This window comes from Mirounga leonina, unplaced genomic scaffold (genome assembly GCF_011800145.1).
Source record: "Mirounga leonina isolate KUSES-001 unplaced genomic scaffold, KU_Mleo_1.0 Mir_154, whole genome shotgun sequence".
Lineage (NCBI taxonomy): Eukaryota > Metazoa > Chordata > Mammalia > Carnivora > Phocidae > Mirounga > Mirounga leonina.
Window position 1 is genome coordinate 14,733,965 of NW_023270389.1, and position 14,057 is coordinate 14,748,021.

The 14,057-nt window shown below is 40.1% G+C and overlaps 1 protein-coding gene across 4 annotated transcripts in view; it reads left to right on the forward strand.

Annotated features, from left to right (window-relative positions):
- ESRRG (estrogen related receptor gamma) overlaps positions 1–14,057 on the forward strand; it is a 568,127-nt gene that overhangs the window by 386,080 nt on the left and 167,990 nt on the right. For all 4 annotated transcript variants that reach the window (XM_035010128.1, XM_035010129.1, XM_035010126.1 and 1 more), the window contains one exon: positions 1,495–1,910. In XM_035010128.1, coding sequence (XP_034866019.1) covers positions 1,508–1,910 — 403 coding nt within the window. In that variant the 5' untranslated portion in view covers positions 1,495–1,507. The remainder of the gene's footprint in view (positions 1–1,494; positions 1,911–14,057) is intronic.

Consider the following 14,057-nt stretch of genomic DNA (forward strand, 5'->3'; position numbering starts at 1 on the left):
TCCTATAAATCAACTTTCCACTGGGAAGCAATTAGCTAAGTCCCTTTCTCAACTGTCACCTCTTGTTTCTATAGCAGGCTCTCAGAATGTTCTTAGAGACTTTGCTAAAAGGGGTTTTGCACTATGGCTAATCGGAAAGAAAATAGGACCAATTATATCTTTTCATCTAATTACCTTTTCAGAAATTTAATCACTCATAGGTCCAACAAAGAAAGAGGGCAGTATGTTTCTTCTAGATAAGAGAGATAGTTTGTCAGATTAGATGCCTCATCATATTTCCTTTTAGGAGGTTTGATATTAAAAGACTAGACGAAAGGGGGGAAGGGACCATCACAAATCTCATTTTTTTTAAGATTTTTATTTATTTATTTGACAGAGAGAGAGAGAGAGAGAGAGAGCGGCAGGCAGAGGGAGAGTGAGAAGCAGGCTCCCCACTGAGCAGGGAGCCCGATGCGGGGCTTGATCCCAGGAGCCTGGGTCATGACCTGAGCTGAAGGCAGACGGTTAACGACTGAGGCACCCAGGCGTCCCTACAAATCTCATTTTTCATGACAAAATGTGATACATTCCTAGTTTGCTGAATATAATACAAAGTGTCAGATTTATGGACTTACAGGTATACTGAAGGCTCAAATGGCTTTTCCTGATTCGTCTCTTAAACAATGGCAAATCACACGTGCAGGCATACGCACATATGTATTAATCAGTGTTGGTGATCGTTTCACTAAGTTTTGTGGGCTCTAGGATATCATCCTTCCATATTGGCTGGAATTTTATACTTGATGTCTTTCTCTATTGCTAAATGGCTATGAAATAGAGCCATTTAAATAAAGAAGCAAAGTGATTGAGGATATATTCCCTATGTGTCCTAGTCAGATCAATAAAAGACACAGTTATGCTTATGGAAGCGTGTTGACAAACAGTAATTACAGAGCTGAGGAATCATCTGTTCAGTCTTGGAAATAAAAGTTGGATTCTGCTTGCAATAAAATGATGGCAGCATCAGAACGTGGAAGGGAAGAGTAGAGTGAGGATAGATCCAATTTTGGAAATGATACGGACTTTTAAATCACTCCTCTTCCATGGGTAAATTTAGAATCTAGAGTGTTGATTTAGCTATTGACAGTGGTTCTCCAGGAGAAAGGTAAAAATAAAAGGAATTGGACCCATTAGAGGTTTTGTTTATGGCCTGTCTGGGCACTTTGATGTAACCCTGTCATGCCCTTATGCTGATTACCTTCTTGTAGAACAAGAGATATTGAGTAGAGAATGAATGATGTGTACTCCCAGCTCTTAGGCAGGGCTCTTAAAGAGCAATGTCTTTAACATATGAATTCTTCTGGTTTTTTTTTTTTCCACCTTTCATCCTTCCCTTTGACTTCCTCTTTTTTTTTTTTTTTTTAATCTTCTCTTTCTTTCTACCTCTTTTGGTCTCCGGGTTTGACCCTTTCTCCTTTTTTTCTCTCTCTCCTTTTGTATCTCCCTACATCTCAGGCTTCTCTGCAGAATGTCAAACAAAGATCGACACATTGATTCCAGCTGTTCGTCCTTCATCAAGACGGAACCCTCCAGCCCGGCCTCCCTGACGGACAGCATCAACCACCACAGCCCAGGTGGCTCTTCGGACGCCAGTGGGAGCTACAGTTCAACCATGAATGGCCACCAGAACGGACTTGACTCGCCACCTCTCTACCCTTCTGCTCCTATCCTAGGAGGTAGTGGGCCTGTCAGGAAACTGTATGATGACTGCTCCAGCACCATTGTCGAGGACCCCCAGACCAAGTGTGAATACATGCTCAACTCGATGCCCAAGAGGCTGTGTTTGGTGTGTGGCGACATCGCTTCTGGGTACCACTATGGGGTAGCATCCTGCGAAGCCTGCAAGGCATTCTTCAAGAGGACGATTCAAGGTTAGTGTTGCGCCTGGGAATCCCCTGCCCTCTTCCAGCCTCACGTGATGGTTGGCTAGTTGATTTTCCTTAGTTCTTATCCTTGTTAATCAAGTTGTACAGTCTTAATTCTGTCTTGAGTACAAAGTAGAAATAGGTTACAAGAGCTTGTGGAGGAATTATAGAGTAAACTCTCCCAGATAGGCCTCCTATCAGTTCTGCTTTCACCATTAAACTCTAACGATGAAATGATATTGAGCTTTGGGTTAAGAAAAGCACCTCTGTTATCAGAGCAACGTGGGTCTGGATAGCAGCTACACAGCTACACACTGGATCAGTAGTATTTTTGCCTCTTTGGTTCTTCTTGCAGATGCGTGGAAATAATAAATAATTTAGAGCAGTGGTTTTGAAACTTGAGCGTGCATCAAAATCACCTTGCGATCCTGTTAAAATGCAGATCACTGGGCCCTACCCCCAGAGATTCTCACTCATCACATCTGGAGTAGAAGCCCAAGAATTTACATACGTATTTTTTAAAGTATTTATTTATTTACGATTTTATTTATTTATTTAAATAAATAAAGAGAGGGAACACAAGCAGGGGGAGTGGGAGAGGGAGAAGCAGGCTTCCCGCTGAGCAGGGAGCCTGATGCAGGGCTCAAAGCGCAGAAGGCCGAAGGCAGACGCTTAACGACTGAGCCGCCCAGGCGCCCCAAGAATTTATATTTGTACCAAATTGCCAGGTGATGCTGATATTGCTGGTACAGAGACCATGCTTTTAGAACCACTACTCTAAACAAATTTAATTGTCTACTACCTTCCTTCTTTCTCTGTGGTTGGATATACTTCTCTCACCTTTTTAATGAATTTGTAAAAATGTCTTCCAAATTATTCCTAATTATAGAATATACCTGCAACATATATAACATATACCCAAACCCTTACGGATTTTCAGATTTATAAATAACAATATAAATGTAGAAAAAATGTGGCCGAAATTTATATGTGTTCCTTTCAGCTAGCAATCCACAAACACAGAGCTCCACTCATGTTAAACGCTATAGATCTATAGACTCACAGGAAATTATAATTTTTACTTGTGTAGATCCTGTATGATACACTTTTGGAGAATATAGGGAAAGGAAAGAATAATTGCTTATTGAGGATCCTCAGGTCATCAGTGATTCTATTCTCAGTGGTTTACAAAATGTTTTCTTCTTAACAAGCACTTTTGGATACATGTGTGTTTTCCCACATATCAGTGGTTCTCATCCTTGCCAGCTCATCACCTGGAGACTGAAAAAATATTGATACCAGGGCTCCTACCCCCAATTCCTAGTTAATTGGCTTTGGGTGTGGCCAGGGCAGGGTGGGAATGGAGTTTTGAAAGCTTCCTACTTAATGCTTCTGTAAAGCCAAGGTTAAAAATCACTGCCTTCTACGGTGCTGTGTTCTGTGAATAAAGTATTTCTTGGGGCGCCTGGGTGGCTCAGTTGGTTAAGCGACTGCCTTCGGCTCAGGTCATGATCCTGGAGTCCCGGGATCGAGTCCCGCATCGGGCTCCCTGCTCAGCAGGGGGTCTGCTTCTCCCTCTGACCCTCTTCCCTCTCGTGCTCTCTGTCTCTCATTCTCTCTCTCAAATAAATAAATAAAATCTTAAAAAAAAAAAAGTATTTCTCAAAGTATGCGCCAGTGAACCAGCGGTTTCAGTATCACCTGGGAATTTATTAAAAATGCAAATTCCCAGGCTCCATCCCAGATTACCTCGATAGAATCTCTGGGGGTGAGCCCAGCAATCTGTGTGTACCCCCCCAGGTGATTCTGATGTTCCCCCAGATTTGAGGACCACTGCTGTATATCCCATGTTGCTGCTGATTTACCACTCATGCCTGACCATTGTCCTCTAACGGTCCCTTCTTGGATGTAACTGAAATCAGTTTAGTAACTTTATTATGTACTGATTTTTAAAGTGCACATGAGATTATGTTTGTTAAATTCTGATCCTTCTAAATGTTTTAACAAAAGGTGATTATGAAACCCTTTATGTGTACATAGAGTAATCTCCCACTTTTTTTTTTTTAAGAGCAGCTGGGAGGGCAAGTCTTCTCCATTAGCTGCACTGAAGATTTCACTTACTGTTCTTAGTGGAATGTGTTGTACCGTCTCCCATTTGCTTTTGCGTTGTCTGTGACATCGCTTCCTTGATTTGTGGCTGATGAAGGCACACTTAAAGAGCTTACTTAAGGGGCACCGGTTTTCAAGACATCGTTACTCTTACAAAATTGAGTGGATATTTAAGCCTAACTTTTTCATAGCCTTTAAGAATTTTAACTGACGAACACAAGCCAAGTTAGTATGAAGTACATATGAATTACCTAAATATTTTAATGGCTCTATCTTCATATTTTATGGCTCACCATTGCCATATTTTATTAGCATTTTCTTAGAAAAATCCTTCATCCACTGGATCTTTCGTTTCTTTTTTCTCAGCTGTAAGTTGAAGGCATTAATACCTACCTCATGGAGTGTTTAAGGGTAAAATGAAATGTGAAATCATAGGTAGAGTGAGTGAGTAAAAACAATGGTGGTCAATCTGCGGAGCTTCCTTACATTCTTGGGCATTTGAGAAATATCTTCAGCCTGTTTACTAACATTGTAAAACTTGAGAATGAAAACACCTTTCAAATTTTGGGGTTCTTACTAGCTGTCATCCAAAGGTATTAGAATACTTTTGTTAAAGAGTATCTAAGGGCGCCTGGGTGGCTCAGTCGGTTAAGCGACTGCCTTCGGCTCAGGTCATGATCCTGGAGTCCCTGGATCGAGTCCCGCATCGGGCTCCCTGCTCGGCAGGGAGTCTGCTTCTCCCTCTGGCCCTCCCCCCTCTCATGTGCTCTCTCTCATTCTCTCTCTCAAATAAATAAATAAAATCTTTAAAAAAAAAAAGAGTATCTAAAATTCAAACTGTTAGTAATTCAATTTTGTTTATTCAGTTTATACAGCTCTGGCATTAACTACACGAAGAAAGCTAATATTTTGGGATAAACTAACAAATGCTGTGTATGCTGATATAAGCAAGAGATTCTCACTATGAAAACCACTCCCCTTTACTCAACAAATATTTATTGAGAACCTACTGTGAGCCAGACATGAGGGTGCTGTCTGGAGCTGCATCTTACCAACATTTTATTAAAGCTTTGTTCTCAAACATTTGTGCATTGAGGTGAATTCCCCTACATACATCTCCTGTCTTGAGGGAATACCAAATTTTTAGGATGGTGGCGGGGGGTGCGGGGGCAGTGGTTAAACTCCTTGGTCCCTGTTTCCAAAGATAGAACAACTATGAAACAGTTTCTTGGCAGTTTTTTTTTTTAATCATATAGCTTAGATATTAATAGCTATGCAATAGTTATTTACTGAGCAGTAACTGGAATAGAGCAATTGGAATTCTATGCCTGATTATTCCTTAGGATGCTGAAATGCTACCAAAAGCTTAACAGAACAAAGCACAGGGTGATTCTTGGCATTGATGTATAGTGCTCAGTTTTACTCCATATTGGAGAGAGCAACTTTCAAGGATTTTGAGCAGGAGACAGAGATGTCACTGTCCAGATTAGCACTCTGGACCTGCCCACCTGGCTGTGTTTGTAGCTGGCAGCTGGGCAGCACTCAGTAAGGCTACCCCGCTAGCTACATCAGCAGGCATCACACCGTGGTGCTCACTTAGCCCCAAAAAGGCAGTGAGGCAAATAAAGGGATTAAATTGTGAAAGTATAATGTAATAATTAGGGTGGTAATTGTAAGGAAGACTGGAACAGCCCCTCCTTTTTGCAGCGAAGTACGATAGCGATTGAACTCCAAAGATACTGAAAGTGGCCCGAAATCTCTTGTATCATCATAGATTCTTATTCTGATGCTGAAGGGACCTGGAGTCTGTTCTCATGCCTTGAGGCAGCAGTGCAGCCAAACTCTCCTTGACAGATAGTAGTCTCTCCCTTCCCTCCCCTACAGCTCTTCGGGGAATGAGAAGAGATTATGCAATTCCCCTTAAGAACAAGTCTTTCTCCGGTTCACAACCCTTAAGATCCAGACATTATGTAAGTGTGGCTTCTGCCTCACCAGCATCTGCTGGTGCTCTTGTTGATGACTGAGTGACCTGTGCATCCAAAGGCATATTCATGGGGAATATTGCCTCTTTAGACTCTTTATTTCCTGTTAATAATAATTTATTTTTAAGATTGATTATGCAATATATAATGAATATCAATTATAAAAGTTGGGCAAAATACTTCTTAAATTTAGAGCCAAAAGAACATAACATAGATCCAGAGCACATCTTAAGAAGGGTAATGAGGGGTGCCTGGATGGCTTAGTCGGTTGAGCGTCCGACTCTTGGTTTCTGCTCAGATTGTGGTCTCAGGGTCATGAGACTGAGCCCATCGGGCTCCATGCCCAGCAGGGAGTCTTCTTGAGATTCTCTCTCTCCCTTTCTCCTTCTGCCCCTCCCTGCCCTGTGTGCTCTCTCTCTCTAAAAAAAAATAAGTAATGAGAATTGTTCTTTTCATAGATGAATTTGGTATTCCAATTGTGAAAGGCAATTAATCATAAATTTCAGTGAAGGCCAACCAGAAAGGCATATTTTATTTATTGACTGTTTCCAAGTTATCATTGGAAAACTATTGAATTAGGTCAGCACTTAGGGAAAATTCAGGGTGTTTTTGTTTTGTTTTTTCTGCTGACCAAAAAACTTTTTAGAAGACTTTGACAGTCCTATCATCTGACAGGGTTAGAAGGGCACCGGTGACTTCATTGCCACTTTCTAGGTTTTTTACTCTGTGTGTGATGTCAGTATTCTGATTTCTTTCTTATTCCAGTGTTAGTCCCAATTCATAAATGAGTGGGAAATTTTTTGTGTGTGCACCTTCTCATTAAGAGTTTTCCCCGGACTCTAGTGAAGGAAGCAAGAGCAGGAAAATATCTTTATATGCTCCCCTCAGAATGTCAATACATAGTTCATCATTTAACATACAAAATAGTAGCTCCCTCTATTTCTCCATTAGAGTATGGAAAATAAATATTTATATATATATTCGTATGGCTGACATAGCCATTTCAGCTGCTCATTTCTGTGCGAGAGAGGCATTTTATTTTGCCCCCACTTTTATGAAGAGGAAATTATATATTTAAAAAATATGGTTTTGGGGCGCCTGGGTGACTCAGTCATTAAGTGTCTGCCTTCGGCTCAGGTCATGATCCCAGGGTCCTGGGATCGAGCCCTGCATCGGGCTCCCTTCTTCCCCGGGGAAGCCTGCTTCTCCCTCTCCCACTCTCCCTGCTTGTGTTCCCTCTCTTGCTGTGTCTCTCTCTGTCAAATAAATAAATAAATTTTCCCCATGGAGCAGGGAGCCCGATGCGGGGCTCGATCCCAGGACCCTGGGATCATGACCTGAGCCAAAGGCAGATGCTTAATGACTGAGTCACCCAGACGCCCCAAATAAATAAAATCTTAAAAAAATAAAAAATAGGGTTTGGCTTTTTTTTTTTTTTTTTTAAGATATCCATTATAGCATAGGTTTTGGGTTCATATAAAACCATGCCTAAGTCTCAGCCCCTTAGAGCTGAGAGACCTTAATATCACTGTGCCTCTGTTTCTCAAGTGGGAATGTCCATCAGAGTACCTGGCCCATACTAAGAGCTCGATAAATTATTAACTTCGACTGCTATTGGCAATATGACCAGGATACTCAAGCACTGGGTGGTTCAGATATTCCAGCACAGGGGTGTCCTTGATGCTAAACTAGGATGTGTAGTCTTCCTCAGATCACAGTTGTCCACCTTATGCTGTGATAATTAACCCTTTCTCCCTGCAGCCATTCTTCATAATAGTGCCCTTTTAGGTGGCATTTAGGTGGGCCGACTGGAAATTCAATTAGTTTTATATAGTTTTTTGGTGATCAATTAGCTTTTTTTTTTTTTTTCCTGTGGCCATGCATGGGAAGCTGGGTAAATCAGAACAGGAGCCTGAATTCTAGAACTTGCCTGAAATATCAGATTCCCAGTTAAGCTTTACATGTGGGATTCAGGAATAAAGTAGCAGGACATCCTTGCAGCGTGAGATGTAGGAGTGACCATTATGAGGACTAAGTTCACTCTGGACATTTGTGGGACCTGAGAGAGGAGTACCATGGTCAGCCACATAATGTATTATAATACTTAGAAGTTTATAAATCAAGATAACAAACTGCTAAGGAACATATGTTCTATTCTTTTATTGGACAAACATACCTTCATAATGGCCTAGGAGGTCAGTTCTGCATTTTGAGTTCTTAGACTCATGCGAATTTTGTGTTAGCAAGAGGTAGTAGAAGGAAGATCAGTCCTTAGCCACAATCTACCCCATTTCTCTCTTCCCCTCTACCTCCCATCATGTTCTGTGCATAGTGTGGACATCCTGCTCACATGTCCACAGCCCATTGACCCTTCTAAACAGCTGCCCCTTGACCATGCATGGGCCTCATAATGTGCACACCAGCAGTCCAGTCCAGTCCAGGGCACCTTCCAGAGGATGGACCCAAGGGAGAGGCCCATGCAGGCCTTGGAATGGGGCTTATGGTGATTTGGCCACAGAATTTGAGGGTCCCAGGTATTGGGGATCATGGAGTACAAGGGGGTTGGCTCCAGCAGGTCTTGTCCCCTTAGTCTGTCAAAGGAGCCCTTGAATTGTAAATGACTTCTAAAGACCAGGGCCTTCGGGTGGGGGCTCTTTTTGTCTGAGTCTAAAGGTGACACAGATAAGAGCCTAACTATCACCTGAAACAAGGGGCGTTAAAGATTAGGCATTTGCCTGCTAGCCATCTGGTAACGCTGTGGGCATGGCCTGTGGATCTGATGTGCTGACTTCTTTTCCACACTGCTGACTTTTGCTGAAGGAGGCGGCCTAGTCCTGGAGGATCTTTCCTGGGTGTCACGTTTTCTTTGCCATTATGTGCTATTTTGGTCTTAGAACAGAATATTTGCAACACTGGAGGAAAAAGAAATTTACAAATTGAGTGTCTGAATATCCTATGAAACTTAAAAAGAAAATAATAAAATATTATCTATTTAACTTAAATAGTATTTAGAGAAAATAATTATCCTAGTTTATAAATGGCTGCTTTAAAACTCTAATATGTTCTAAGATTAAAACTCAAAATACTATGGAAATGTTTAAATTGACTTGACGAATCTCAGGGGTGGTCAGTTTGGATGCAGGATTAAATTAAATATTGATACTAATATTTACAAAAAAAATATTGTATACAGTTCATTTGCTCTAACTCAGAGCTTGCTTTGTTAAAGTGTAATTGACTTTTCCACTTTTTCTTGCATTTGATGGCAGTTTTGTCTGATTTTTAGAAATACATGAATGTTGCCAAATTATAAATGACAGATATGCTATACTCCTGCTATTTTAATTGTTAACATCAGTGTTTATTTTAATAGTAAAATTTAGTATTACGTACTCTCTTTGGTGGTAGAGAGTATGTAGTATGTGAATGGATGTTTTAGGAAACAGCATAGTTTACAGATTCATCTCTTTCAGTTTTGACTTAATGAACCCACTTCTTGGGATAAATGAGTAGTGATGTCTTTTCCCTGGTTTGTTCTGACTTTTAGGAATGGACCTAAACTGTCACCACTCCTGAGGTCTTTGTAGAGCCAGAGAGTAAATATCTTAGTATCAGTGGGTCACATGCCTTCTGTGTCATATACTCTACTTGGCTTTGTTTTATTTTTTAAGCTGTTTAAGAATATAAAAACCACTCTGAGCCTTGGGGCCATACAAAAACATGACTAGGGCTCGATTGGACTGCTGGCAGACCCAAACACCCCAATGTATCTTCCTGGTAGGCAATCTTGACTACCAAGATTTTCATCTGGAGGACTTCTTTAAGCAACTTTGCATGCGTATCATTTGTTTAAACTGGAAGCAAGTTCTTTATCACGATGACCTCGTAAGTGTGTTATCTCAGTTTTCAGAATGTTTTTACTTTTTCAGGGATCAGATTTTTCTAGTCTCTTGTCATTGTTCACTATGTCATATTCATGTGTATTAGCTAGGTAATTGGAAAGCAGAATCAATGTAAATTAAAATAAAGTAACATTTAGGGTGGCTGACAAAAAGTTGGATCTTGGGTCGTATAAAATAAAGGCTGATTATTTTCAGAGATTAAATTGCATGGTTGATCTTTGATCAAAGAAAATAGAGTATTTAACCACCCTCATGATGTTTTTGTCTGAAAAAGATATTAGGAACTCAAGTTTGTGACACGACAATCTCTGGTGTCATTTACATGTTTTTTTAAACTCTTCATTATGTTACTGTATAAAGTCATTTAAAATCGACATATTATTGTAACTGTTGACTCATAAGGAAAGTTTACCAGTTGGGTGACAGTGGCTAAGAACCTGTTCTCTGTAAGGGGTTTTTGCCAATGGCATTCAGGGAGGAGATGAATTTTCAGTGAAACTTTTTATGCTGTGGTAAAATGTCCAACTATAGTTTATATAATTTATATAATCTCAAATTACTGAGATTTATTAATTTGTCGAATTAGGCAGACAAAATTTGCTTTCCTAGCAATTTGCAAAATGAGTGACACTTTCCTACTGTCTATGTTATTTCACAGTGATTGGGAAGAGGTGATAGTATGCATTATATGTTCCTCTGCCAGATTACATTACATTATATTTTTATTTATTTATTTATTTATTTATTTATTTATTTATTTATTTAGAGAGGGAGGGGGTAGGGACAGAGGGAGAGGGAGAGAGAGAATCTCAAGCAGTCTCCATGCCCAGCACCTCAGCCCAGTGCAGGGCTCTATCTCACAACCCTGAGATCATGACCTGAGCTGAAATCAAGTTAGATGCTTAACCGACTGAACCACCCAGGCGCCCCTATTTTTATTCATTTAAAAAAGGACATTTGTAGTAATAGTAGCACTAATTTTTGAAAGTACAATAGTTACAATTAATAGAAGGACAAACTTTTTAGTAATCTTTATTATTTTTTAAAAAGATTTTATTTATTTATTTGTCAGCGAGAGAGAGAAAGAGAGTGCACAAGCAGGGGGAATGGCAGGCAGAGGGAGAAGCAGACTCCCCACTGAGCAAGGAGCCTGATGCAGGACTCGATTCCAGGACCCTGAGATCATGACCTCAGCCCAAGGCAGCTGCTTAACCAACTGAGCTACCCAGGTGTCCTGTTTTTTAGTAATCTTTAAAACTTAGCTCTATCTTTATACTTTAACTAAAGTTCTGATGTATCTGTAGCATTAATATATTCTCCTTTGATTCTACTCTGATATGGCCTACATTATAGAATCAGAAAAAATAAGCATGTAATTCTGGATTATCTGTACATACGCATACTTAAGAGGCTATGCTCTCCTTTATTTTTGTAAACTTCCTTTCTTGAATACACCCTCTGCACTCAGAAAATACAGTCAGTTTCCCATGGTTCACCTGAGCTAATGTCCTCAGAAGTAGCAGCATGGAAGGAAGGGTGCTGATTGTGGCAAGAGGCCAGGGACTCTGTCTGGCTCCAATGGGGCAACATCTCATATGGTGACCCACCTGTGCCACCCAAGCCTGTTCCTGATTCAGTCACCCTCTTATGGGAAGGAAGCATGTGCATTGCCATTTCTTCTAAGGATTCTGTTGGTGAGTAATTTTCTTTTCTTAGCCTGCCCCAGCCTACCACTTGTCAAATCTGAAACGCCTCCCAGCACTCCACACTAACCCTCTTCCTGGCAAGTAACGGTTGAGAAGGGCTTGATGTAGTTTACATGCTCAAGCCTGAGGGACTTCAAGGATCAGTTCCAATTAATCCTTAAAAAATGCCATTTGCTTTCCTGTCTTTTAGCAAGGTAGATTTTTACATTTGTGATGGACTTCTAAGGAAGTGGGATGTGGCTGTGATACTCGGCTTGCAGACTGGTGGATTTTCTTCTGAGGACCTGCCACCCTGGTCACCCTAGTGTTATCTGATGACTATTTAACGAAGGCCTGGAGGTTGTTTTTTGGTTGCTAGATAAACTGCCCCGCAAAGGTATCAGGGCTTCTTTTTCCATTCTGATAGCTTTCATTCTTTCATTCTTCTTCACTTTTGACCCAGAACCAAGCCCTGACAAATAAGGCTGTTCAGAGAAACAACTGATAAATTACCTTGTTAGAATAGCCTTAGTAGCTATAGTAGGAATGATACCCTCTGCTTTATCATTTTCAAAATGCGTGTTTTTATGCCTACGTTAAAGTAATTACATGATAAGATCCTTCCAGTAAACACAGAATTGGTTATGGCTAAATTCAGGTACAGTAAATGACAACGTTCACCCTAAAGGTAGGAAAGAAGGCAAAAAATGAGTGATGAGAGTTCTGTTATTTCAGGTTCCTGTTGTGTTTTGTTGTTGTTGTTGTTGTTGTTTTTTAAGTAGGCTCCATGCCCAGGTTGGAGCCCAATATGGGGCTTGAACTCATGACCCTGAGATCAAGACCTGAGCTGAGATCAAGAGTCGGATGCTTAACCAACTGAGCCACCCAGGCGCCCCTTTCAGGTTCCTACTGATGTGAATGTGGGTCACTTTGGTAATTTATTGTAGAAGCCTATGTCTCAATATGATTTTTTCGGCCCCCAGGAAAGGAAACATCAATAACTTGTTTTAAAATTCAAGTTTTAGAGGCTGTGAGGCTGGTTGTGAGGAACGTCAGGGTGGGGTTTCATGGCCTGGGTCAGAACTTTTTTTATTTACTGTTAAAGGGCAGTGGTTCATTTATCTGATATATTACTTGATAAACTTAGATACTATCTTAGATGTGATAAAGTATACACATTGCATTAATTTACTTTCTTTTGAAGTTGTTGATAATGGGATTCAACAATGTGAAGGCCTAGTCATTGGAGCTCACTTAGACTTTTTTTTTTTTTTTAAGATTTTATTCATTTATTTGTCAGAGAGAGAGAGAGCAAAAGCAGGGGGAGCAGCAGGCAGAGGGAGAAGTAGACTCCCTACTGAGCAGGGAGCCCGATGTGGGACTCGATTCCAGGACCCTGGGATCATGACCTGAGCCGAAGGCAGATGCTTAACCAACTGAGCCGCCCAGGTGTCCCTCACTTAGACAATTTTTTAAAAAGTTTCATGTAAAAGCAAAATTAGGTAAAAGATGCTGGCAAAGTATTATAGTTGACACTAAAAGTTTAAATGTTTACATTTAAAAGAAATGATGTTTAAATATTTATTTCTTTTAATATTTATTTTCTTTTAGTGGTAAAAATCACATAACATAAAATACACATACCAAAAAATGCACATGACATAAACACAGAACATAAAAATTTCCATCTTAACTATTTTTAAGTGTACAGTATATTAGTGTTAACTATATGCACATTATTGTGCACCAGATCTTTAAAACTTTTTTATCTTGCAAACCTGAAACTCTACGCCAAATAACTCCCCATTTCCTTCTCCCTCAGCCTCTGGGAACCATTTTTGTACTTTTGATGAGTTTGACCCACTTTGACCTCCCATATTCGAGTAATGTAGTGTTTGTCTTTTTGTGATTGGCTTATTTCAGTTAGCAAAATGTCCAGGTTATCCATGTTGTAATATATGACAGGATTTCCTTCTTTTTTAAAGCTGAATCATATCCCATTATAAGTCTATACCAAACTTGCTTTATCCATTCATCCATCAAAAGACAGTAGGTTGTTACCGCCTCTCAGCTATTGTGAATAATGCTGTAGTGAACATGGGTGTAGGAATAGCTCTTTGAGATCCTGTTTTCAATTTCTTGGATATATACCCAGAAGTGGAATTGCTGGATCATATGGTAATTCTGCTTTTAATTTTTTGAGGAACCTTCATACTGACTGGCTTTCTGTAATGGCGGCATCATTTTACTTTCCCAGTGACAGCGCACAATGGTTTCAATTTCTCTGTGTCCTTTTGGGCACTTGTTATTTCCTTCTTTTTTTCTTTTTTTTGAGAGTGGCCATCCTAATGAATGTGAAGGTGAATGTTTAAACATTTTTGAGGGGTATCAAATAACTCCCTGAATTTGAAGTTCTAATCTTTTACCTCGTTAGGCTGTCCATAAATAATTACATATGTGGACAATGTAAATAGT